Source organism: Telmatherina bonti (assembly GCF_933228915.1).
Source record: "Telmatherina bonti genome assembly, chromosome: 6".
Lineage (NCBI taxonomy): Eukaryota > Metazoa > Chordata > Actinopteri > Atheriniformes > Telmatherinidae > Telmatherina > Telmatherina bonti.
Window position 1 is genome coordinate 32,591,828 of NC_136624.1, and position 22,803 is coordinate 32,614,630.

General features: G+C 35.6%; 2 protein-coding genes across 2 annotated transcripts; both read left to right on the forward strand.

The window, feature by feature from the left end:
• Positions 1-2,504: 2,504 nt before the first annotated feature.
• On the forward strand, positions 2,505-11,833 carry LOC306756805 (GTP-binding protein Rheb-like). The gene is made up of 8 exons (XM_079241678.1): positions 2,505-2,893; positions 5,380-5,451; positions 5,558-5,625; positions 5,804-5,886; positions 6,130-6,186; positions 6,281-6,328; positions 9,154-9,235; positions 10,234-11,833. Exons 1-8 carry the CDS (start codon positions 2,842-2,844, stop codon positions 10,324-10,326), a joined length of 555 nt encoding a protein of 184 aa, XP_079097804.1. The 5' UTR covers positions 2,505-2,841; the 3' UTR covers positions 10,327-11,833.
• A 3,267-nt stretch (positions 11,834-15,100) lies between these two features.
• Positions 15,101-22,385, forward strand: prkag1 (protein kinase, AMP-activated, gamma 1 non-catalytic subunit). Its single transcript, XM_079241746.1, has 13 exons — positions 15,101-15,219; positions 17,689-17,740; positions 17,819-17,919; positions 18,008-18,089; positions 18,182-18,240; positions 18,390-18,435; positions 18,664-18,718; positions 18,986-19,112; positions 19,270-19,435; positions 19,535-19,572; positions 19,765-19,911; positions 20,510-20,609; positions 20,768-22,385. The coding sequence occupies exons 1-13, from the start codon at positions 15,211-15,213 to the stop codon at positions 20,776-20,778; spliced, it is 993 nt and encodes a 330-aa protein (XP_079097872.1). The 5' UTR covers positions 15,101-15,210; the 3' UTR covers positions 20,779-22,385.
• The last annotated feature ends 418 nt before the right edge of the window (positions 22,386-22,803 follow it).

Sequence of the window (22,803 nt, forward strand, 5' to 3'; positions counted from 1 at the left end):
CACACACACACACACACACACACACACACACACACACACACTTCATTTTTGTGGATAACGGCAAGACAACTGAAAGCCTTACTTACCTTTTTGGCAAGACACTAACAAATCCATCCATCCATCCATTTTCTTAACCACTTAATCTGAAGCTGGAGCCCATCCCAGCAATAATAGGGCAAGAGGATCCTCTAAGGATAGGTCACCAGTCTTAGCTGGGCACAGAAACAAATGTTGTTCTATTAATGTTAAAACTACTAAAAGAGACACCTCAAAAAATTATTAGTCCATTATTGAACAAAATACAAGAAAAGAGGACTTGTGACTGTTGATTTGCAAAAATCTTAAATCACATAAGAACAGGGTAACATTTTGCTCTTAAAATCACAGTCTTTATTTCTAGAATGCAACACAGTGGTGAACAAAATGTCTACAGCATTTCAACTAAAAAATAATTAGTGCATTGACCAATTACATTCTATGAAAGCAGAAAGCCCAAAACATGTTGGCATATTACACCAAATCTGTTTATCATGTGAAAGATTATACTCACATTATCTTTTTTGTCTATATTTGGTCAAAGCAGTGGTAGAAGAAGAAAGAGAAGGGAAGAGAAGACTAAGCTGGCCAACTGAAGGTATAGTTGCACTTTTTATTGTAATAGAATAATTATTTCCCCCTCATTTCCATTGCTATACAGTCACCACGAGCTACATGATGATAATTTATTAGATGAATTACTTAGATAATTAACTCTCTGGGCACATCTCAGGTAGCAAGTACTTGGGATATGATTCTTACTTGAGATATACTGATGTATTTTTAGTTTGCACAATTTACACCTATCCTCTATAACATTTACTTGAATATATACTAGTGTTACAGCTTTTTAGTGACATTTTGCAGAAGAATAGATAATAAAGCTGACAGAAAACATGTTTACCCATGTCAGAAAGGATATTTGCTTTGCTGGTTCCTAAGTGATTTTTTCATATTATTCTTGATTTGTCTGTGAATTGTTATAATTGCACCACATGAGAACCCTAAATATGAAATGAAGACATTTAATTTCTGTGGATGGCATTACTTTGACTTCGAGAAAATCTATGACACTAACTAGGACCTTGGGGGTGAGTCTCTCCTCTACCTCACATGTAGAACAGATGCCGTATTTGCACTGTGGTTCATTCTACACCCACCTGCTTCGAGACACAAATATTAACAATATTACCATCCCATGCTATTGTTTTGTGTTACATGTATACTGTGTTAAACAGTATTTTCTAGTTTAGTAGGATTATCTGTATTGAAGGCCCTATAGCCTTGTCTTCGCTCACACCACAATTGATGGACGGAAGTACCTTAAAAAAATAAAAGCGTTATTGGAACGTTAACAGTAGCAAGTGCTAAAATAAAATATTACCATAAGAGATTACTTGGGTTACACATTACACATTATTATTTATTATATTTCTTTAACTAGTCAATGTTCCATTTTGGATCATTGCACCAATAAAAATAAAAATTCTTAATTTGTGAAACCCTTCACGACAATAAAACTGATTCTGATTACTAAAAATGTTCCTTTTGTTTTGTCTCTAAAACATTGTGGAAACTGGAAAGTTTCTGTTTCTCAGTGATGCAGAAAAATAATGCATTTGTCACTTTCAGATTTGACTATTGTAATTCTTAGTTGGTTGATTGTCTTAACCTTTTTCCAAACAGCCTCCAACTGATCCAAAATGTTGCTGTAAGAATAATGATGGCAACTGACCGGAGGAAACACATTTACTCAGTCAAGGCTTCTCTTCTTTGGCTTCCCATGAAATCCAAAAATATAAAATATAAAGCTGTTAATTAGTTTGCGCTATCTGATATAAAAAATCTCCTTGTAATATTGTTCAACAAGAACACTCCATTTCTACCTGTTCACCTTAAAACATTTGAATTAATTGTGTTGTTTAATTTTTTTTTTTAAATTTTGATGTATTTTCTTTCCTTCTTTCTTTCATGTCAAGCAATTTAAGATGTCACTGTGCTTGAAAGGTGTAAATAAAAACTTACTTGATCTAAAATGTGTTGAGTTGAATATTAAAGATTTTGTTGTCATTTTTATTTGTTTACATTTTAGTGCTTTATTCTTTCATTGATATATTCATCCAATGTACCATTGTGTATTTACTTTATAACCCTAGTTTGTTTCTCTAGTTCTGTTTTCCTGTTTGTGAATATGGGATTTTACTCAAGAAAGATAGAAAGAAAGAATAACATTTGTATACAAGACAAGCATGATTTCACACTTGTTGATGTGAAAAACTACAAATTCTCACTGGTGACTGTTGGTGGGCGGTCAGTCTGGAAAAGTCTGAAAACGAGGGTGGATAGAAACGTGCTGGGGACGAACAAAGACTGACCTCTACTGTACAAATTGGCCTGAATGCGTGTTCATGTCACTTCTGACGTATGAGCTAGTTTTACGACGGTGTGCTTACACAATGACAATTTCCGTCAGTTTGACTTGCAGCTCGCGACCGCGTTGAACTCACTTTTTTTTGTTTTCAGTTTAGAGAAAACCGACATTTTCCTGGTTTCAGATTTTCAGTAGATTTCGATTACATCATCACGTTGAAAAAGAGACGACGTTTAGAGATAAGCACAAGTTTTATTGGTTCATATGATCTCTAAAATTCAAGCTTGAGGCCCAAACGGAGCTCGAGCGGCAGCTCAAAAAGTTTGTTGTTGTCACGTGACGAGAGACGAATGTGGCGATAAAAGTTTGTTTATATAGTAAAAATAGGTGGCGTACTTCATTTTCAGAACATATTGAACGACGTTTTCACCGCAATGCCTCAACCAAAATACCGAAAGATTGCCGTCTTAGGTTACCGGTCTGTAGGTGAGTACACTACTTGAGCTCGTACGTGCACAGCTAATGTTAGATAGCTAATGGCTAACATGCTAACGTTCTGGCTTTGTTTTCCTTTAGCGTGTAGATCTATCATCAGCCAACGCTGGCTTACCTTTGTTCGTGTTTTCATGCCCACTTGTTTTTGCAGCGCACTTTCTTTTTAGCTTTTATGAAACTACTTCACATTAATGTAATGTTTTGTGGGGGTTTTTTGGCCATATGTTAGTGCTTACATAAAATATCAGCTCAGCCAGTTATGTCGAAGTAAAGGGGTTTACCTTTTGGTCTAACTTTCAATCGATCAATGTTTTATATATATATGTATGTATGTGTGTATATATATATATATATATATATATATATATATATATATATATATATATATATAACTTAATAGGGCTGTGACGATATGCTTTTGTCCCAATTCGACTCTATTCCGATTGTTTGGGTGCAGATTCGATTTAAATTGCGATTCTCACAATTCTTCGATATTGCTGGTTCTTATAGATTAAAATTAAGATAAATGTATCAAACTTTTTTTTTTTTTGCTCGTCATTTTTCTTAATTTCAATGAGGAAAAAAAAAAACCAAGGTAGCTAGACCATCATTTTGCTGCTATAATGCCCAAGAAGACAAGTAAAAAGATGAATAAAAATGACAAAAAAAATTGTAATGGATCATTTTTATTTATTTGAAAAAAAAAAAAATCGATTTTTTTCAAACAAAGAATCAATTTTAAAATTGTGAAACAAAAAAATCCAGATTTTCAATTTTTCGATTAAATTTCCCAACCCTAAAACTTAAGCGACATCACTTAACGCTAACCAAATAACACTTAGTCATATCAATATTCCAAAGTTAATTTCACAGTTTGAAAAATACTTTACTGCTGAAGTATATCTAACATACTTAAGATGCAAATAATAGAGAACTTATGTTATTAAACATATTTTTAATACTTTTGGATACAATTCACTCTCTAAAGTCCAAATAAATTGAATGCAGAACAAAGAATAACAGCATTTCTATCCATAAAAATATTTTTAATGCAGCAGTTTGATCGTATGACATTTACCTTTTGTATTTAAAATATAACTCAATACAAATTAAATATAAATTACTAGATTGTTTGGGGTTGCTAGAACAAAATGGCAACACAAATACACAATATTATGAACTTCAGTTGCTATTTTAAAAAAATACATTGGTGTGGACTAAAATTTTAACAGTTTAAAAATACTATGTTATGGGCATATTGTGCTCATTTGCAGGTTTGAAGTTATTTCAGGGGTTTCTAGGTTACAATTTTTATGTTAATCTTGCATCATAACCATAAATTAGCATGTGGTAGTAGTTGAAGAAATCATTAGATGTCCAATCATTTTGCCTCGATTGACTGTAAGGATGTGTTTGTTAGGATGGACATGTTCTACTGTTAATCTCCTCAACATGTGCATATTATTATCATTTTTCTTTGAATACATCACTCACACAGAGCATGTCAATATAAATCTACCAAAACAACACCCTGGATGGTTGGATATCTCTGGCCACCCTGGGCAGGTTTCACTGTTAATACAGCCTATAATGGCAGCTGTAAAGCCACATAAAAAGTTCAGTCTTTTCTGATTGGGAAGCTTCCATATACTAGATCTCAAGCATCCCATAATGCTACTTGGGAAACTTGCCCCAAATGTTTAACAATGTGATACAACGAATGACAGTGGTTGTGGAACTACATTACTCCTTTTGATGTGGAGTTTGATATTATTACTGCTACAGATGTTTTACAAAAGCTATGTATTGAAGGAAAAAGGAAAAACCCAAATGGTGGACTTGTAAAATTTGTGTGGTTTTTAATCAATCCATTCTTATACACAGTTTTGCTTGTGTGGCAATATAATTGACTTGCTTTTCACATCATGAACTGTTTTGAATTGAGTGTTTTATTAAACTACTTTCAGCATATTAAGCAGGGGGTGAAACCAGCTGACTCATTTAACAGTCTGTTGTCCACTTGAGGCACAGCTGCTCTGGCAGTACTAATGATGTAATTCTCTATCAAAAGAACATTTCTTTACAATTTGTATTTTTTTTTCTTCCCATATTTCCTGTAATAAAATCTCACAGGTCATAGGTTTCAATTTACCAAAATACTAAATATGAAAATGTGCAAAAAAACCAAAAAATCTAACCTAAAATACTTCCGGGGCATTATTTTGGCCGATGACTGTCCAAAGAAGCATTTAAAATAAGATAAGATGATTCTTTATATGGCACCCACAGTGTTATGCAAGAGAATATTTCCTGTAATGAAATATTCTTATATTCATAATTTATAGCATTTGATAAAAAACTTATCAGTGGTAGTATGATGTGTTTGTCTTTTTTCTGTTTTTATTTATTTATTTATTTTTTTACAATATATAAGTTTTGGACTTTTAACAACCACATTTCTTTTTACTCTAACACAGGAAAGTCGTCTCTTACAATACAGTTTGTTGAAGGGCAATTTGTTGACTCCTATGACCCAACTATCGAAAACAGTAAGCTTCATTAGATTACTCACGTACAGGCTAATGCTGAAAAAACACTCATTAATCTGGTTTAATGTGAAAAGTGTAAAACTTGTCAATTTTTTTTTCTTTACAGCCTTTAACAAAATGGTCAGTGTGAATGGCCAAGACTTCAATCTTCAGCTCGTTGATACAGCTGGACAAGTAAGATTTTTTGACCTTTCAGATTCATCCTAAGTCTCACTATTTATTGAATTTAGGAATGAATGACTTCATCATGTGAATGAAAGATGTATTAACAGAAATAAGCATTTTATAGCGGAGAAGAATGTTGTATTTAGTAAAAGTCACACCCAGAGAGAGACTATATTTGTTTTCACAGGATGAGTACTCAATTTTTCCACAATCCCATTCAATGGATATCCATGGCTATGTCCTCGTCTATTCAGTGACTTCCATGAAAAGGTGAGCAGGTAGTTTGAATTTTCTAACCAAGCCAAACAGTCTGATACGTTTCCATTTTATATGATTTCAGTTAATGTTCTGCTAGTTAAGACTAGTTTTTGTTTACATGTTGTATTCAGCGATGTGAGGTACCAACATTACGTTAACCAAATGTTGAACTGGTCGTCTGTTAACAAATTGTAGTATATTAGCGTTTGCTACTGTCAAATGAGCGCCTAAACTGACTTGTCCATCTCTGCTTAGTTTTGAAGTTGTGCAGGTTTTACATGACAAGCTGCTAGACATGGTTGGGAAGATTCAGTAAGTAATTCTTTCTTTAATTTTTCTAAATTTGTCATTCCCTTTATAAGTAAATTAAGTAATTCTTTTTTCTTTTATTTTTATATCTTTTTAGGGTTCCAACTGTTCTTGTAGGGAACAAAAAAGATCTCCACATGGAAAGGTAAGTCTTACTATAGGCTTGATATAATATAAAGCTTCTGCTGAGATAAGTTGACATTTAAATACACTTTAATGGAAAACTTAAGCTATTTTGGCAACAGTTTAGGGATGATTCTAGTCTAAATATTTTGGTGTGGTTTATCATGATTAACATCACCTGGTGTTTGGAAGATAAACCTGATCCCATAAATCAGAACACTTTCCATACTGTTTCAACACTCCAAGAGCCAAAGTGTTTTTTTGGTCTGTTTTGACATTTGAATAATCAATCACTCATTCAGATAAAATTATGAAGCCTTGCTTGCCGGTCCTTAACTTTTCCTTAAACTACAAAATATAGTATGTAAAGGACAGAGAACATTTTATAATTTCTGCCTATGTTGGCCACAGGTGGTCATTTTGGACTCTACAGTATTTTTGCGATGTACTAGTTTTAGTTTCTCATTTTTCATGATGATTTATTCAGTAAAGGGTAGAATGCAGAGGTGAATCATGCTGTATTTTAGAACATACGGGACCTTGTAGGAAAAATTTCCAGATCATCTTAAAGAAGTGCACGAAAATCCAAACGGTTCAAAGGGGTTCCTACAGTAGCTGACACAGGAATGTCTAATGGAGTTTGGAAAGGGAAGCAGGCAGAGTCCTGAAAAGAAAACAAAGTAGACTGCAGAAACAGAGAAGCTGGTTTTAAAAGCAGAAAATAAAATATAAAATTATTATAAAAATAGCCGCATAAGCTGCAGCAGGAGCAGAGATAAGATCTATGCTGACTGTTAGGATTAAATGGTTGTTTTAGCCTCGTGGTAAATAGTGCTGATGGTCATGACAGTGGAAATATTTTTGGCTTCATATAATCTAACTTTTACTTTTGTCATGTTGCCTGTGCATTCTTACTTTAGGCTCAATCACACCCTTTCTGTTTGTTTGTTGTTTTTTTTTTGTAAAAAATATTTAAGTTGTAAAAATTGAAGTCAAGATTTTGTTTGTGTCTGTGGCGAACAAGGCTGCGATTGTTGCCTTGGCAACCTGAATAAAATCAAACCTAAAGAAAAACAGAAATTAAATCTGATCTCTTCTAATCTTTGGTCAGCTTTCGTTCTTATTGAAGGAGAAAACACTCATGCTAATACGGTTTCTCAAATATTTTTGTAAGCCTGGCTGGTTTAACCTGCTGTATTTGTGTTTATCTGCAAAATATTGCTCACTTCAATGGATCATTTTGCAGTCTTCTTGGTACTGTTTACATTTTCCTGCATATGACTTTACGTGAAATTATACGACGCGCCTTACTCTTTAAGGTTAAGAGTATACTACAGAATGATATGCTACCATTTTAAATTGATACTATGTGAATTATTTGGATTGAAAAGAAGATAATCTGGGAAGTTTGTTAAAGTTGTGATGTAACATTTTAATATCAGCGCAGACAGATTTTTCTGGTGTAAACAAACAAATCCTCTGAAAGCCAGCATAACCATAAATTCCAAAAAGAAGCCCTGCCTGTAATGCCATTATTTAAAGACAGTTATTCTCCTGTATCAAATATCTGTATTTTCTTCTGAATGCTATTAAAACTCATTAGCAAGGGCAAGATGTTGCATTGGTTTGCATGTTCCTGCAACACAATGGGTGTGTATTTTTTTTAGATATGTTTATGATGAGGTATATTAAATATGCAACAAAGTAAAAGAGCTTTGATTAAAAAAAAAAACACCTGACTGGTGTTAAAACTAATATGTAAGTTTCTATTTATGCATTTCTCGCAATTAATCTCAGGTGTGGTGTATCTGTGGGACAAATGACACATTGTACTGCAACTGTAATACTGTTTTACTTTGGTCCCCTGACACAGGCAAGCATCTATTTGTCTCCTAAAAAATATATGTTTGCAGCTTTATGTTGTTGTAACCCTGATGAAAAGCAGTTCTTGGTCCCTGGATAACTGGAACATTGTAAAACTTTAGCCAGGGTGGAGATTTTTTAGAAAACCTTGGTTGCAGTGTTGTCATGTTGACAAGATAGTCGGGGTTTTTAGTCTGCTGTGTCAGAATGTTTATCTCCTCGGTTTGACAAGATAGCGCCACGTTGACCTACTTAGCAGAACTTTTTTTTTAACGTTAGCTCATGAAGTCCAGTTACTCTGAATACTTTGAAGACGAGAGGCATCAGAATGTCCTTGAGGGTTCATAACAACACAGAACCAACTTCTAAGAGTTACTTGTTTTGGATGAGACCTGATCGGACCTCTAGTTATGAGACAAAGTGGTTGTCGCTATAAAACAATAACTTGACGAGTTGCTTCACCTGCACATAAAGCATTTCACGAGGTATAAAAAGTGCCTTTTTCTAAGTAGTGCCATGATGTTTACAAAGGTGGGGAAATCTCTCTGGAGTATTTGTGTTTCTGTGTGCACGGCCTAAAATAGACTATTCCATATGTTGACCTCAGATACATTGATGCAACACAATGACATGACATAGTGAAGAACACCACAGCACAATATTTGTATATGCCAGTGTGGTTATTTATTTATTCTTATTTTATTTTGTTATGGATTTGCTCTACATAGAAATGAGTGCTTGTTTAGGTTGTTTTAGGTTTGGCAATTGCTGGTCCTTTATTTTTTCTTTTAACATAATTGGTTTGTGTATTTTTCTTTTGATTTGTTCTGCCTTGTGTTTTTAAGATGAAAAGCACCAACATGTCTTTTCCTTTTTTGCCGCATTCACTTAAAGAATTTTTAATACAGTACTCTGGATTAGTGTTAGTATCTCTCACAAACAAGTTTCCTCTTTTCATTTAATAATGTGTCCTTGTATTTTAAGGGTTATCAAACCAGAGGAGGGAAAAAAACTTGCTGATTCCTGGGGTGCAGCATTTATGGAGTCTTCAGCCAAGGAGAATGAGGTAATTATAGATATTTGTTCTCATTATCTCTGCTTACAGCCTCCCTGGTGCAGTCCACTTATGCTATGTCCACACGTAGCAGGGTATCTCACAAAAGGAAGATATTTTTCTCCGATTTGGCCTGTCATCTACACCTAAACGTAAATTTATGCACTCAAAAACAATGGTTTGAAAAACCTCCAACCAAAGTGAAGATTTGTGAATACTCCGTTGGCACGTTTGCATGTAGACATATATAATCGGAGGCTTTGGTTTTCAAACGTCACCGTCGGCAACAGAAAATGCCATGACATCACATGTGAGACATTTGTTTCTGACACCGAGGGTCTTTTTCATGCACCAATACTTTTATAATGTATAAAACAACGGCACAAAGAAGTTCTGTGGAACTGACACAGCCGCAGTCTTTTATTATTATTATTATTATTATTATTATCATCATCAAACATTCACCAACAACACAGCACAGACTTCCGGTCAGGTCTTTTCAAAATAAAACTGTAGGCACATCGCTTACTGAGTACATGAACTCTTTTACGACAGCATGGGCGTCCTCAAAACTATGATGGCGTTATCTGTTGTCCATGCACTTGTGTTTGTTTGTTTTTACAAGCTCAAATACCACTCCACATAAACCACCAACGGCAAAGGAAGACATTAAGGACAATTATTTTCAGCTACCTAACCAGATCACGTTGGAGGCATGTTCCTGTCTTGTGGAAGTGACATTTTGAGATGGAAAGTTATTCTGATTGGATTAGGGATGCTACCACCGCCTAAAGGTTTGATATGCTTATGAATGTGCTTAACAACACGGTTTTGCGGACATGTTTGGATGGATTTGTTTTTGAGAAACCAGGCTGTGTAAACTAATTTTTTTTTACTGGCTGGAGGGGGGGGATATTTGTTTTTTGAAAAAGCTCGGCCACGTGTGGACAAGGTCTTACTAGTTCTGAGAAAGATTCACTTGTATTGATGAAATTACTGTTTGAACACAGACTGCTGTGGAGGTTTTCAAGCGGATCATTTTGGAGATGGAGAAAGCTGACGGGAATGCACCTCCAGAGGAGAAGAAGTGTGCTGTGATGTAAAAGCGTATCCAGGACATCAGTAAGCTCATCTACTGAAGACAAGAGGCACAACTTCACCAGCTGGCCAATCATGACCTCACCGATACCAAGATGCTGCAGTGGAACATTTCTTTTCCATGATGATATCAGATTGATTTACACAGCAAAGCAGCTGTCCAGACAGTTGATGCCCTATCTCACTAAATGTAAACACAGGAAAGAGTTTCTAAGGCTAGATTAATCTTTGCTTTGGAAAAGAAAGCACACTCAGGGGAAACTTTTCCCTTTAAAAAGAAAAAAATACGATTTTGGGACAAAATCTTAATTTAGACTTCATGCAGATACTCATAAAAGAAAATGTATTGCCAAATTTAGTTGTAATTTTTGAGACATCATTGGCTTGAGTCTCATACATGACTTTATGTACAGTGAAGGCTGTTTGATAACTTTTCTCAAGACTGATGTATTATTTCAGCAGATCTCAGTAATTCAGTCATAGTTCACATTGCGTTAAATGTGTTAAAATGTCACTATTTCACACAGATAGTGGATTTCCTTGAACATGAATGAGATTTTGTATCAGAAATCTGACTGTGGTTTCACAGTTCTCACTGTATTTTTTTAACAACTTTTCTTCAGGTACCTTTCATCAATGAACTTATGGAGCTGCGCAGTCATAATGGAGGAGTCTGTTATTGTATGTTTACCAACTCATTTTTTAAGCTCTTCTGCTAAGCAGATTGACCTCCATATTTTCTATAGTTTCATTTCTCCCTATTAACTGTAATAACAATGTTATATTATGGACAGCACTTAGTGTAGATCGGAATAGATCTTTGCTATTTACCAATAATGGCCTTTTTATACAATATGAATAGAATATTAGAATTTGGTTTTGTACTTTTGGTTATATTTGGACTGATGGATGTTTGCGCTCCCTATATTACCAAAGTAGAGTACAAGCTTATTTGTGCATTAAAGTAATGAACCTCGTTGAATTTAATTTTTTAAATAGCATTTTAATATTGCATAAGACTATTTAAGTGGCATAATTCCACAAAGTTAGTCATTTTTGAGTTGGTGGTTCAGTCATGCTTGAGAAAACCAAACTAGTGTGTCATGCAGCCGATTTGACAAATGGACAGTCAGATACTTGAGATCTTAAATGATTTTTTTTTTTTCTTTTGTAGATTCTGTAGCCTTACAAAAACACGACAGGCTGTTGTTTCTTTTCCTATAAGCCTCACGTTGTACCTGTAGTGGATAATTCTAACTTTATCAAATGCTTTGCTTAAATAGTTAAATAATGGATAATTGATGATAGTTGAGCAGAAGCTGGTGATGCTGTCTTGTGCCTTACAGTTGTTCAAACTCCCTCATCTACTTCCTTTCCTTGACTCAAGGTGCTCTTAAAGTTTCCCCCTCTTGTGTTGACTTGACACCATGGGTGCAGGTGTTGTACACCTGAACACCATTATTCCCTTTTGGGTCAATGTTAATTCAGAAATCTTGCTGTAAACAGTTTTGTAAATAAAAAAATCTGTTACTCTGTTGCTGTGTCCTCAAAATTGCTTGCAGGTTACTTTGTGTTAAATATGGTGAGGATAAAAACAGGTTTCATCATGATGCTTTTGCAACTATGAATAATCGTTAATATTTATTAAATATAAACTGAACGTCATCATCAAACATAGATACATACATAGATACTGGCTTACAAAACAATAACTCAAACGGCTCCTGTCTACCGTCGCTCCCTAATCCAGGCCTACACTCCCTCTCAACAGCTACGTTCCACCAGTGAAAGACGCCTCAACGTGGGACTAAATTACTAGCCAGACTCTTCCTCTGTTGTGCCACGATGGTGGAGTGATCTCCCAAACTCTGTCCGCTCTGCAGAGTCCCTGTTTACTTTTAAGAGCAAGCTGAAGACTCAGCTCTTCAAGGAGCACTTCAACACTTATAGCTCTATTTATTGGAAAGTTGGAGAACTTAGCCCAGTTCTTTGCAACAAACATGATATTAATTCATTGTATTGTATTGCAGGTGATATTATGTGGTGGGGAGGGAGTAAACAAAAAACAAAACAAAAGCCTGTAGCACTTCATGCAAGGATCTGCATCCAAGTGGACAATCCACTAGCATCTTCCTACGATGTCCTCTGTTTGATTTTGTGCTTGTGTTGTTTTAACTCATATGTAAGTCGCTTTGGATAAAAGCGTCTGCTAAATGACTGTAGAATGGAATAGAATAGAAGATACACAGATAACACACAAATTAGTCCATGTGACTGTTAAAACAGTTTCTCCATCCAATGTTTCCTGAGATCAGAGGTATAGCAACAACAGCTCAGCTGAGGGTTTATGAAAGCCTGTATGATGGGAGTTTTCTGACTCTTGCTGCTGCATAAGTTTAAGCATTATTGTCATTCAATGAAGTCAAAATATGGAATTAAGGACCTGCGTGTTAGATAAGATAAGACTTTATTTATCTCACAGTGGAGAAATTCACTGTTACATAGGCTCTCAGAAACAACAAGGAGGGTGCTAATAGTAATGAAAGGTTAGATACCATTAACAGTGATATGTTTCATGTGTGAAGGCATAAATGTTATCACTATTCGGGGCAGTGGCGCAGTCTCTCCAAATACTTTAAAACTGTGTGCTTACTTGGTACATACTAATAAAAGTTTACTTCACCTATGCAATATTGCCAAAGTAAGCAATATCCTGTCTGAGAGATACAGAAAAATTGGTTGGGGATTTCTTTCTCCCAAAGGCCTTCAGCAGTGCTGCAGTGGGGTTTCTGAGACTTACATGACATTTCTTCTATTTTCCTTTTAGAAAATGGATTTCTTGTAAATTAAGGCATACTGTAGAATTTAAAATATTTTTTCCTCAAAAATAAAACCTGGTGACCAAGTTAAATTGGCTCTTTAAGACTTTGTTTCTTACGTAGAAATGAAAATGTCTAAACCAAATAGTGCAGAATTAGGGACAAAATATGAAGTTGTATTTGGTCAACTATCCTGCAACAAAATGTGTATTTCCCTCATTTTACTTGATTTAGTTGATTCACATATATCAACATTTATTTTTAAATAAAACAATGTTAAATTTCATATATAAGCCTGAAAAGAAATATTGCAATTAGTGCTTTTTATAATGATGATCTTAAAAAGATGTTTTAAAAAAAGAAGATATGTCTGTTTGTAATAAAATACATTTATTTTTCTACTTCTTCCTCATTCTGCTCAAGGCTGCAGCGAGGCTGCGGGTCGCTGTCTGCAGGCCAGACACCTGAAAGGACCTGGAAACCCTGAACAAGCCAACATAGAACAAATTTGACTAACAGTCATTCAAGTGACCAGGATGAGTTAACATGACAGGTGTGTTTTTAAACTAGAGGAGGAGGTTAAACAATCTGCAAAACCTTTGAGGGCATGGGGAAATGTCCCGTCTCCACAACAAGAGCCTTTCGCCGTAATTCCCCCCAAAAATCCTTCATGTTCTGAGATGACAGTGACACCATGACATTAATATATAAAAACCACAACAATCTTTTTTTCCCACTGTAGCTCCAAACACATCTGGGTATTTCACTTCTTGTTCATGTAATTTTTTTTTCTGTTCTCACTTGCAGGAAGATCTGAGTTTGTTAACTTCTTGAGGGATTACTCATACCTTCAGAGTTTATTTTGTGCAAAGCAAAGCACTGAGCTCCAAACTAGGCCTTTAAGTCTACAAAGGAAAAGCTGCAACAATATTGTCTTAGCTGAAGTCACTCCAAAGCTAAGGATTTTTACACATAAGACACAACAACTTTCCCAACAAAAACTGAGTTACCATAAGAATAAACCGTGTAAATATAATCTGAGAAATGTTGTTTTGGGAGGACTACTCCACAAACACATGGTTAGACACATACAAAAAAAAATATTTGGCTCAAAACTCAGTTGCATCTCAAGCACAAGGAACACTTTTTTTGAGACATTAATCTGTAATGCTTTTAATGTTGTTTTTTTTTTTTGTAAAGCACTGAATTGTCTTGTGCATGTATGTAAAGTGCCCTGTGACAACATTATTGTGAAGTGGCGCTATACAAATTAAGTTATGCCATGCCTTGTCTAATGTAGACATTTTGTGCAGAGTTCACACAAGTTTGGAAGAATATTGAAGGAAGGAATCTAATTTTAACTAAAGCAATAATCACCGATCAGGGTATAAGATACAAATAGTAGCTATGCATGCAGTTCAAATGTTATATATCTTTACGTTTTCACCATGTGACCATATGTCTCAGTCATGGTGGATAAACGACCAACATGTGACCATAACAACTTCAATGACCCACATGATTGTTAGTAGCATGTGGCTCGTGATCAGCATCCCATCTAGATAATGAACTCCCACTCTATCAGTTCAAGCTAAGCCTTTTGGATTGGTGGTGAAACTGTTCATAAACCAATAAAAACACCCAGTTTCTCTTTATTTTTTTTTTTATATATGGTTGTTACTTTTGTTCTTTTTATTTATATAGTGATTAGAATCTAAATCCATTAGGAAAAAGCTTCAACTCCCCAATGTTGCCAAAGTATTTATGATAAGGCATTACCAAATGTTCTCATTTTTGTCTGAGAAAATACCTGAAGCTTGTCAGTAATCACTTTTTTCATGTTTCAATATATGTGTAAAACATAAAATAATTTCAGCCGTAAAGCCAGCTGGGAAAGATTGGTTGTATATTTACAACTTTCATAGTTATAACCTAGTCCCCTTTGTGCGGGTCTGTTCGATGCGGCATTACAGCTGCCATTACGGTAACTCTGTTGCCGTAGCTTTGAGTTTCTTCGGAAGATTTGTCTGTTTGCACCCAGTCATAGGAAGGCAGTCCAGCCAATGGAAAATGGAGTGTGTAAGTTATGTTTTCTATAACTTCATTTATATTTGCAAGTCTCTAAATAAAGCCTGTCCACCTGATGAACAAAGCTACGACTCCTAAACATGCTAATGTTAGCGGCTAACTAGCGAGCTTTACCTTGAGATATACTTACATATACATCATTGTAGTGGGGGAGCTCCCTGTCAGTACATTTTTACTTAAGAAAGCACATATAACCGAGACTTCATCCTCAATAGAAGAGCTGCAATTATTACTAAAATGTGGCAGTATGTCACATAAGGTCCCTTCAATGTAACTAACGTCAATTACAAGCTTTAGCTAAAGAGGAAAGTCACCTCGACTCGTTAATGTCAACAAGATTGTGACGCTAGCTAACAAGCTAACATCCTTGATAATATTCTACTAAGTGCCGCGACTTCGCTTGTGCGGAACTTCAACAGCAAACTGTGTAGTCTGACAGCCATATACTTTTAAATCAATGTGATGTTTATGACTAAAACACTGAGGACTTAAACGTCGGATTGGCAGTCGACTTGTGCCTTTAAAATAGTAGCTACATGCAACAAAGTCTTGAATGGTGAAGCATACCCGGAACCCACAGCACACCGGCTTTTTTTTGTTTTTGTTTTTTTTTGTTATTTAAGCAATTAAATAATAATAATAATAAGTATATGGTTATTTTAACAATTCACCAGATACTTTTGGTTTGAGCGCCTAATACACGACTTTATTTTCATTGCACCTAAAATGTATTTTACACTTCAAGCAGCTCACAAACTACAGGTATACTGTGTATAGGTTGGTAGTGTTTTAATAGTGAATCTAACTGTTATTTTGTCAATAATTTGTAAAACAAACAAAAACCCTGACATTCAATTCTATTCAATTCAACTTGATTTGTATAGCGCCACTTCACAACAATGTTGTCCCAGGGCACTTTAGATACACGAATCAACATGCATATCATTTCAAGCCAATTCATACATATAATAGAAACCAACTGATTGCATTGGGTCATGACCTCGATCCAATTCCCCCATCCTGAGCATGCACACGGCGACAGTGGGAAAGAAAAAACTCCCCTTGAACAGGAAGAAAACCTCTGTCAGAAACCGGCTCAGGGAGGGCACCCATCTGCCTCGACTGGTTGGGGTGGAGACGACAGGAAAGGCAGATCAACATGTACAATTTCACTTATTCAGGAAGACCTGTGGGGAAAAAAAAAGGAGAAAAAAGTTAGAGACGGCAATATTGGCATATATTTATACATTGATATATTAGAGAAATAGAGCGAGGTACTTCTCAGTGCATCAGGTGACATTCCCAATGCTACATAAGTAATGGATGGCTAGACCACCCATAACTATAAGAGCAATGAGCATAACCTGGACAGTTGGGTCCTGTACATGCAGACTCCAACTCAGGAGATGCTCATATCCTAACTATAAGAATCATGAAAAAGGAAGGTTTTCAGCTTGATCTTAAAGGTGTGGAGGGAGTCTGCCTCCCGAACCCACAGTGGGAGCTGGTTCCATAAGAGAGGAGCCTGATAGCTAAAGGCCCTTCCTCCCATAGTACTCTTTGAGACTCTGGGAACCACCAGTAAACCTGCAGTCTCAGAGCGAAGTGCTCTATTTAGTATATATGGAACTAGAAGATCTTTTATGTACAACGGAGCTTGGTCATGGAGAGCTTTATATGCGAGGAGAAAAATTTTAAACTTTATCCTGGATTTAACAGGGAGCCAGTGTAGAGAGGCTAAAACTCTCTGAAATATGATCTCTCCTGCTAGTCCTCATCAGAACCCTCGCTGCAGCATTTTGGATCAGCTGGAGACTTTTCAGGGCATATTTGGGACAACCCATAAATAAGGAATTGTAGTAATCCAGTCTTGAAGTAATAAAGGCATGGACTAATTTTTCTGCATCTTTCTGAGACAAGATGCCCCAAATTTTTGCAATATTATGCAGGTGGAAGAAGGCGGTTCGAGAAACCTGTTTTAAATGTGAGCTAAAAGACAAGTCCTGGTCAATAATGACTCCAAGATTTCTCAGTGGTACTGGAGGCCAGATTAATGCCATCCAGATTAATTACATAATTAGATAGTTTTGTTCTAAGTTTTTCAGGCCCGAAGATGACAACCTCTGTCTTGTCGGAGTTTAAAAGGAGAAAATTCAGAGTCATATAACCTGAAAAGATAAATTGCTTTTATATTAAGGAGAACTGCAAAAGGTGTTTAAATTTAAATGATTTAAAATCAAATTGAGGCTAAATTAACTGTGATGTAAACACAGAATATAATCAAGTAATACTAAATGTTGTAACTCCAAATTTTCTCACTTTTTGCCTGCAATTTAGACTTTTTATTTATACATAATGAGTTACTTATCAAACATTTCTTTTAGCCAAATTATAGAAATGTAATTACCCTAACTGAACCTTAATGTTATTTTTTATTTATTAATTTTATATGTTTTTCAGATTCCAGTTGGTATTGATGATCTTGAGAGCAAAAAGGACCCGATCGTTGAAGGTAAATGATTTGTTCAAATCCGCCACAACTACTGTTGGCGAGAGATTGTCTTCATTGGTTTCTCTTCCATTTCCTCAGACCCAGAGCACAATGTCTACACCAGGTTTATGAAGTCCCACCGTTGTTATGACCTTGTACCTACCAGTTCCAAATTAGTAGTGTTTGACACGTCACTTCAGGTAAAACAAAAGCTTCAAATAAAACATGTTTTTATGGCATATTTTTCTCCTGTTATATTAAACTGAATCCCTTTTGTTTATCTTCCAGGTGAAAAAGGCTTTCTTTGCTCTAGTCTCCAATGGGGTACGAGCAGCACCTCTGTGGGACAGTAAGAAGCAGTGCTTTGTTGGTAAGAACCGTTTCCATTTGTCTGTGTTTTTCTCCGAGTAAAGATAACAAAAAAGTTTACCTAAATTTAATGCATTTATTTTTATTCTGCAGGTATGCTGACCATTACAGACTTCATTAACATTCTTCATCGCTATTACAAGTCTCCACTGGTAAGATGCACATGTTCCTTAAGTAGATGTAGTGTGTAAGTCTTGTACAAGAAAGTCATGTTGCTAGTCTAAGATGTTAACCACTTTACTGCCTTATTTTTTATTTCTGTATTAGTTCCTTAACCCTTTCTCTTATTGTAATCATTCAGGTTCAGATATATGAGTTGGAAGAACACAAAATTGAAACATGGAGAGGTGAGAATGTTTACTAAATACAGGAGCATTTTTTGTTTTGGCATTAGTGGTCTCTGTTTGAAAGAACCTGGACAGACGGATGACATGCAGCCAAAAAGGCCCCAGACCAAAACTCAAGCCTGTGATAGCTGTATTGAAGAGCACTTGCCTCTCTACGTATTATTTACTATTTGTCATTGTGAACAGTTTTTTTTCCCCTCTTATTTATTTTTTTTTTTTTTACATTAGAGGTGTACCTCCAAGACTCTTTCAAGCCCTTGGTTAGCATATCTCCCAATGCTAGGTGAGTACACATAGTAATTAAAAGGGTCTACATTTATTCGTCATTGCTTACATGGTTAAAAATTGCTGTTTCTAAATGTTCTTGTAGCTTTTTTCACGCATGTTGAAGTAGAACTGTTTGTTTCATGATTAATTCTGCAGAACAAACTACTGACAACCAAGTATTAGAATCTTTCTGTGTGTTTCTGGTATTTTCCTACAGCATGCTGCCTCCAAAGAACTTTATTGACGCAGGTCTCTTTGAACTTATTTATATCGTTTGTCTTAGTTTGTATGATGCGGTATCATCTCTGGTGAGGAACAAGATCCACAGATTGCCTGTAATTGATCCTCTGACAGGGAACACACTGTACATTCTCACACACAAGAGGATTCTCAAGTTTTTGAAGCTTTTTGTAAGTCCCTCTTGGCGGTTCTTCCCTTTTGTTGCTATATGAATATACCACAACAATTTTTTTTATATTTGTAGAAAGTAGAATCTGTTTTAAAAGAAAAAATGGTTTTAAATTTGCCTCTTCTTGTCATTAATTGCTTACTATTTTCTGTTTTCAGATATCAGAGATGCCAAAACCCTCATTCTTGAGTAAAACTCTAGAGGAACTGAATATCGGGACATTCCAAAAGATAGCCATGGTCCGTACAGATACACCCCTGTACACAGCGCTGGGTATTTTTGTGGAACAGCGAGTGTCTGCGCTTCCTGTTGTGGATGATAAAGGTGCGTGAGTTGGAATCACGTACCTGCAAAACCATCAGTTTTGCATTAATATCCAGAGATATGTTAAATAGCATATTATGTGCTGTCTCTGTCTCGCAGGACACGTGGTGGATATATACTCCAAATTCGATGTTATAGTAAGTTCAAAGCAGCTTCTCCATGCTCTTTTTTTAGTCTTTTATTTTTGACACTTTTCTTGCCACTAAAGCTCGAGATCCAAAGTTTAATGTTGAAGATTGTTAGTTTCAGACATTTTCCTGTAAATAGGATTAATGAAGAACATTACATTATTAAATATTATGCATTATTAAGGGTTTGTCTTTGCACAGAACCTGGCAGCGGAGAAGACCTACAACAACCTGGATATTACAGTGACCAAAGCCTTGCAACACCGTTCTCAGTACTTTGAGGGAGTGTTGACCTGCAACAGACATGAAACCCTGGAGGCTATTATCAACAGGCTTGTGGAGGCCGAGGTGAGAAGTGAACGCAAACCCCTTTTTACACAGGGCAAAACAAACTAACACCCTAAACTTTTGCCTGTTATCGTTAGGTGTTTAATTGTCATTTAATTCTGTGCTAAATGACCTGACGGTGGTCCTCTGTTGTGGTTCGGCTCCAGATCTAATCATCAGTAATCTAAACGTGATCCTCCTGTCAGCATGCTAGTTTTCACCGTGTCTACTGTAGTAGTTGGTATAGTTTTGTTGATTCATTTATTTTGTAATGTGAATCTTGCAACTAAGCCTCAGCAACAAATTGTGCAGAAAAGGGGACGCGATTGATTGATTTCCTCCTGTCTGGGCATTGCACTTATTGGAAGTTCTGGGTCACCATGGCCTGTAGGATGTAGTGCAATGCCAAGTCTCCTTTTTTTAGCAGCTAAGAGGAGATCATAGTTAAATAATATAACTTTTATATTCATTTGGAGCCTGTTTGCCTCCTAAATATAGGATCAAATACAGCTTCTACATTATTCCTCTTCTGTATCTTTTCTTATTTCTTTGGTCATGGTATAAATAGTACTGAAAGAAGCTTCGAGCAACATGGATAATGGGTCACTCTGTCCTTCAGGTCCACAGACTGGTGGTAGTTGATGAGCAGGAAGTGGTGAAAGGAATAGTCTCCCTTTCAGATATCCTCCAGGCACTGGTGCTTACTGGTGAAGAAGAGGGTAGGTACAGCTGTCAAACTCACTCATTTTTAAAGACCGCATACTTTTCATGCAAGTATTATTCATCTCGAGTTGAAAGCGTCTGAAAAACTGCCACATTTTCCTTTAAGTTTGTTTATGGAAAACTGTAAGCGATGGCTTGATTTTTCTGCCCACAGGCACGGCTTGAGGGAACAATGAGGTACACAGTTTTATGAAGAGACCAGAGCAAAGAGAGAAAGAAGAGACATGTGAGGAGGGAATTATGAGAGTAAATTGAAATGAAATGTAATCAGTCTTCTGTTACATCTACACATGAAGAATTATTCCTTTCGGTTAAAAAAAAAAAAAAAGTTTACTAGTTTTAGCAAGACAGAAATTTTTATAATCGGCACAGGATGTTCGGCCCTTCCTCTAAACTGAGCCAAGTTAACGTAGAACTGGGAGAGATTACTATTAGTTTGTTTTTTTTGGGGTTTTTTTTTTAAATGTAATTTTTCTTTTAAAAGCACAAGATGCTTCTGAAGAGGAGTTGTGGCCTCTCAGGATAATCCAGCATCATACTTCCCTCTTTGAATGTTTTGCTGATTTTGTTATCAGATCAAAGATATCCTCCCAGTAATACCACAATTAATTCCTTTCTGAAGGATGACTGATTTCCCCAGATTACCTTATGTAAGCCACATTTCAATTTTGATTTGAGAAGCACAGCAAACACAACAAGCCTGCATAAGACATTTGAAAATGTGAAACTGTGGCATATCATGAATAGTTCACTTCTTCCCTTAGGCTTGTTTTCTGTGTACCTTCGATTATTCATCTTAAATTATTTTTATTCTTCAGTTATTTGTTTATTTAAACATATTTCTTCCAAGTGCTCTCGCCTCCAGTTTGTAAAACCATGCTGATTAGTTACTCGAATATATATCAAGTATTTAGCTTAATTTACGATGAAAACACTAAACTATGAAGTCCTGAAAAAGTCTTATCAATTATATTTACAGATATTTGCTCAATTGAACAATTAACAATTCTAGTCCTAGTTTAAATTAGTTTTATAAATCTCCAATTTTTCCAGGTTTCAGCCTCCAAACTGGTTTTCCTGTTGACATCTAAATGGATTTTTTTGTGTTGAAAATTTTGCATTTAATCTGTTGAATCTGCTGTATAGCCTGAAAGCAAAATAGCAAAGTGGGAGAAAATTCAAAGCTCCCACCAAAACATCGTCAACAAATCTGTCGACATAAACCACTATTAACGTTCCTTTTTACTGCCCCACTCTCTGAGCTTCTGGGTTTTGCAGTTTTACGTTTTGTGTGCTGTTATGTATAAATATAGATGTTCTGGACTTTACGGTTTCTGTCAGAAACATCTTTCTCTCTGTTTTGTGACCCGTACTTTCAGTGCTGACAATATTTTTTGTTGAAAGCTATTTGCTGTTTGCTTCAGTGCTGCAAAATCTGTGTTTTTGTAAAACTGTCCCATTACGTTAAGGTCAAATTAACAACCTATTTGATCTATATTGATAGTGTCCTATGTTTTTGTTACAGTTACAGCTGTCAGATTATAAGATATTTTATGTTTATTATTTACAGTTATTTCTGTTCATTGCTTTAAGGGGATGTAATCACTAAAAGTAACTAAAAACCAGCATTTCCTTTTCATTTTCTAAGATAAGTGAGAAACATTTAATGTTTTGGTATGTGAGATGGAATGTGTACAACTGTATGTAAATGCAGAATTTTTGTACTAATCTGACTTAATTTAAAGCAACAATTAATTAAAATTCTTCCAAGAGTGTGTTTTTAAATGGCATTATTCACCTAGACATAATTTTGTCTCAACACCTACGAGAGAGTTATTGTTGCTGGTGGCTTATAGTTTCTCCTGACGGCGCTGGGATATGTATACTTCTGATCAAATACACATAAAAAAAAAAAAAAAAACTTTAAACAGCAGGAACAGATGTGAGTAAAACAAGTATTACAACAATAACAGGTTGTGTCATATGTGCAGCAGCCGAAGCAACTTGTCATAACTACAAGCCTATTATTATGTTTAAGATTCAAGACAACCTTATTGTTTATAACAGAACAGAAATATGGCTTTAACATCTCCAGCACATTTAAAAACCATTTGAACATTTACTTGTAGCCTGTTTTATTTTATTTAGACCATTTATTACAGATGGCATGAAAGATTTTTTTGTGAATCG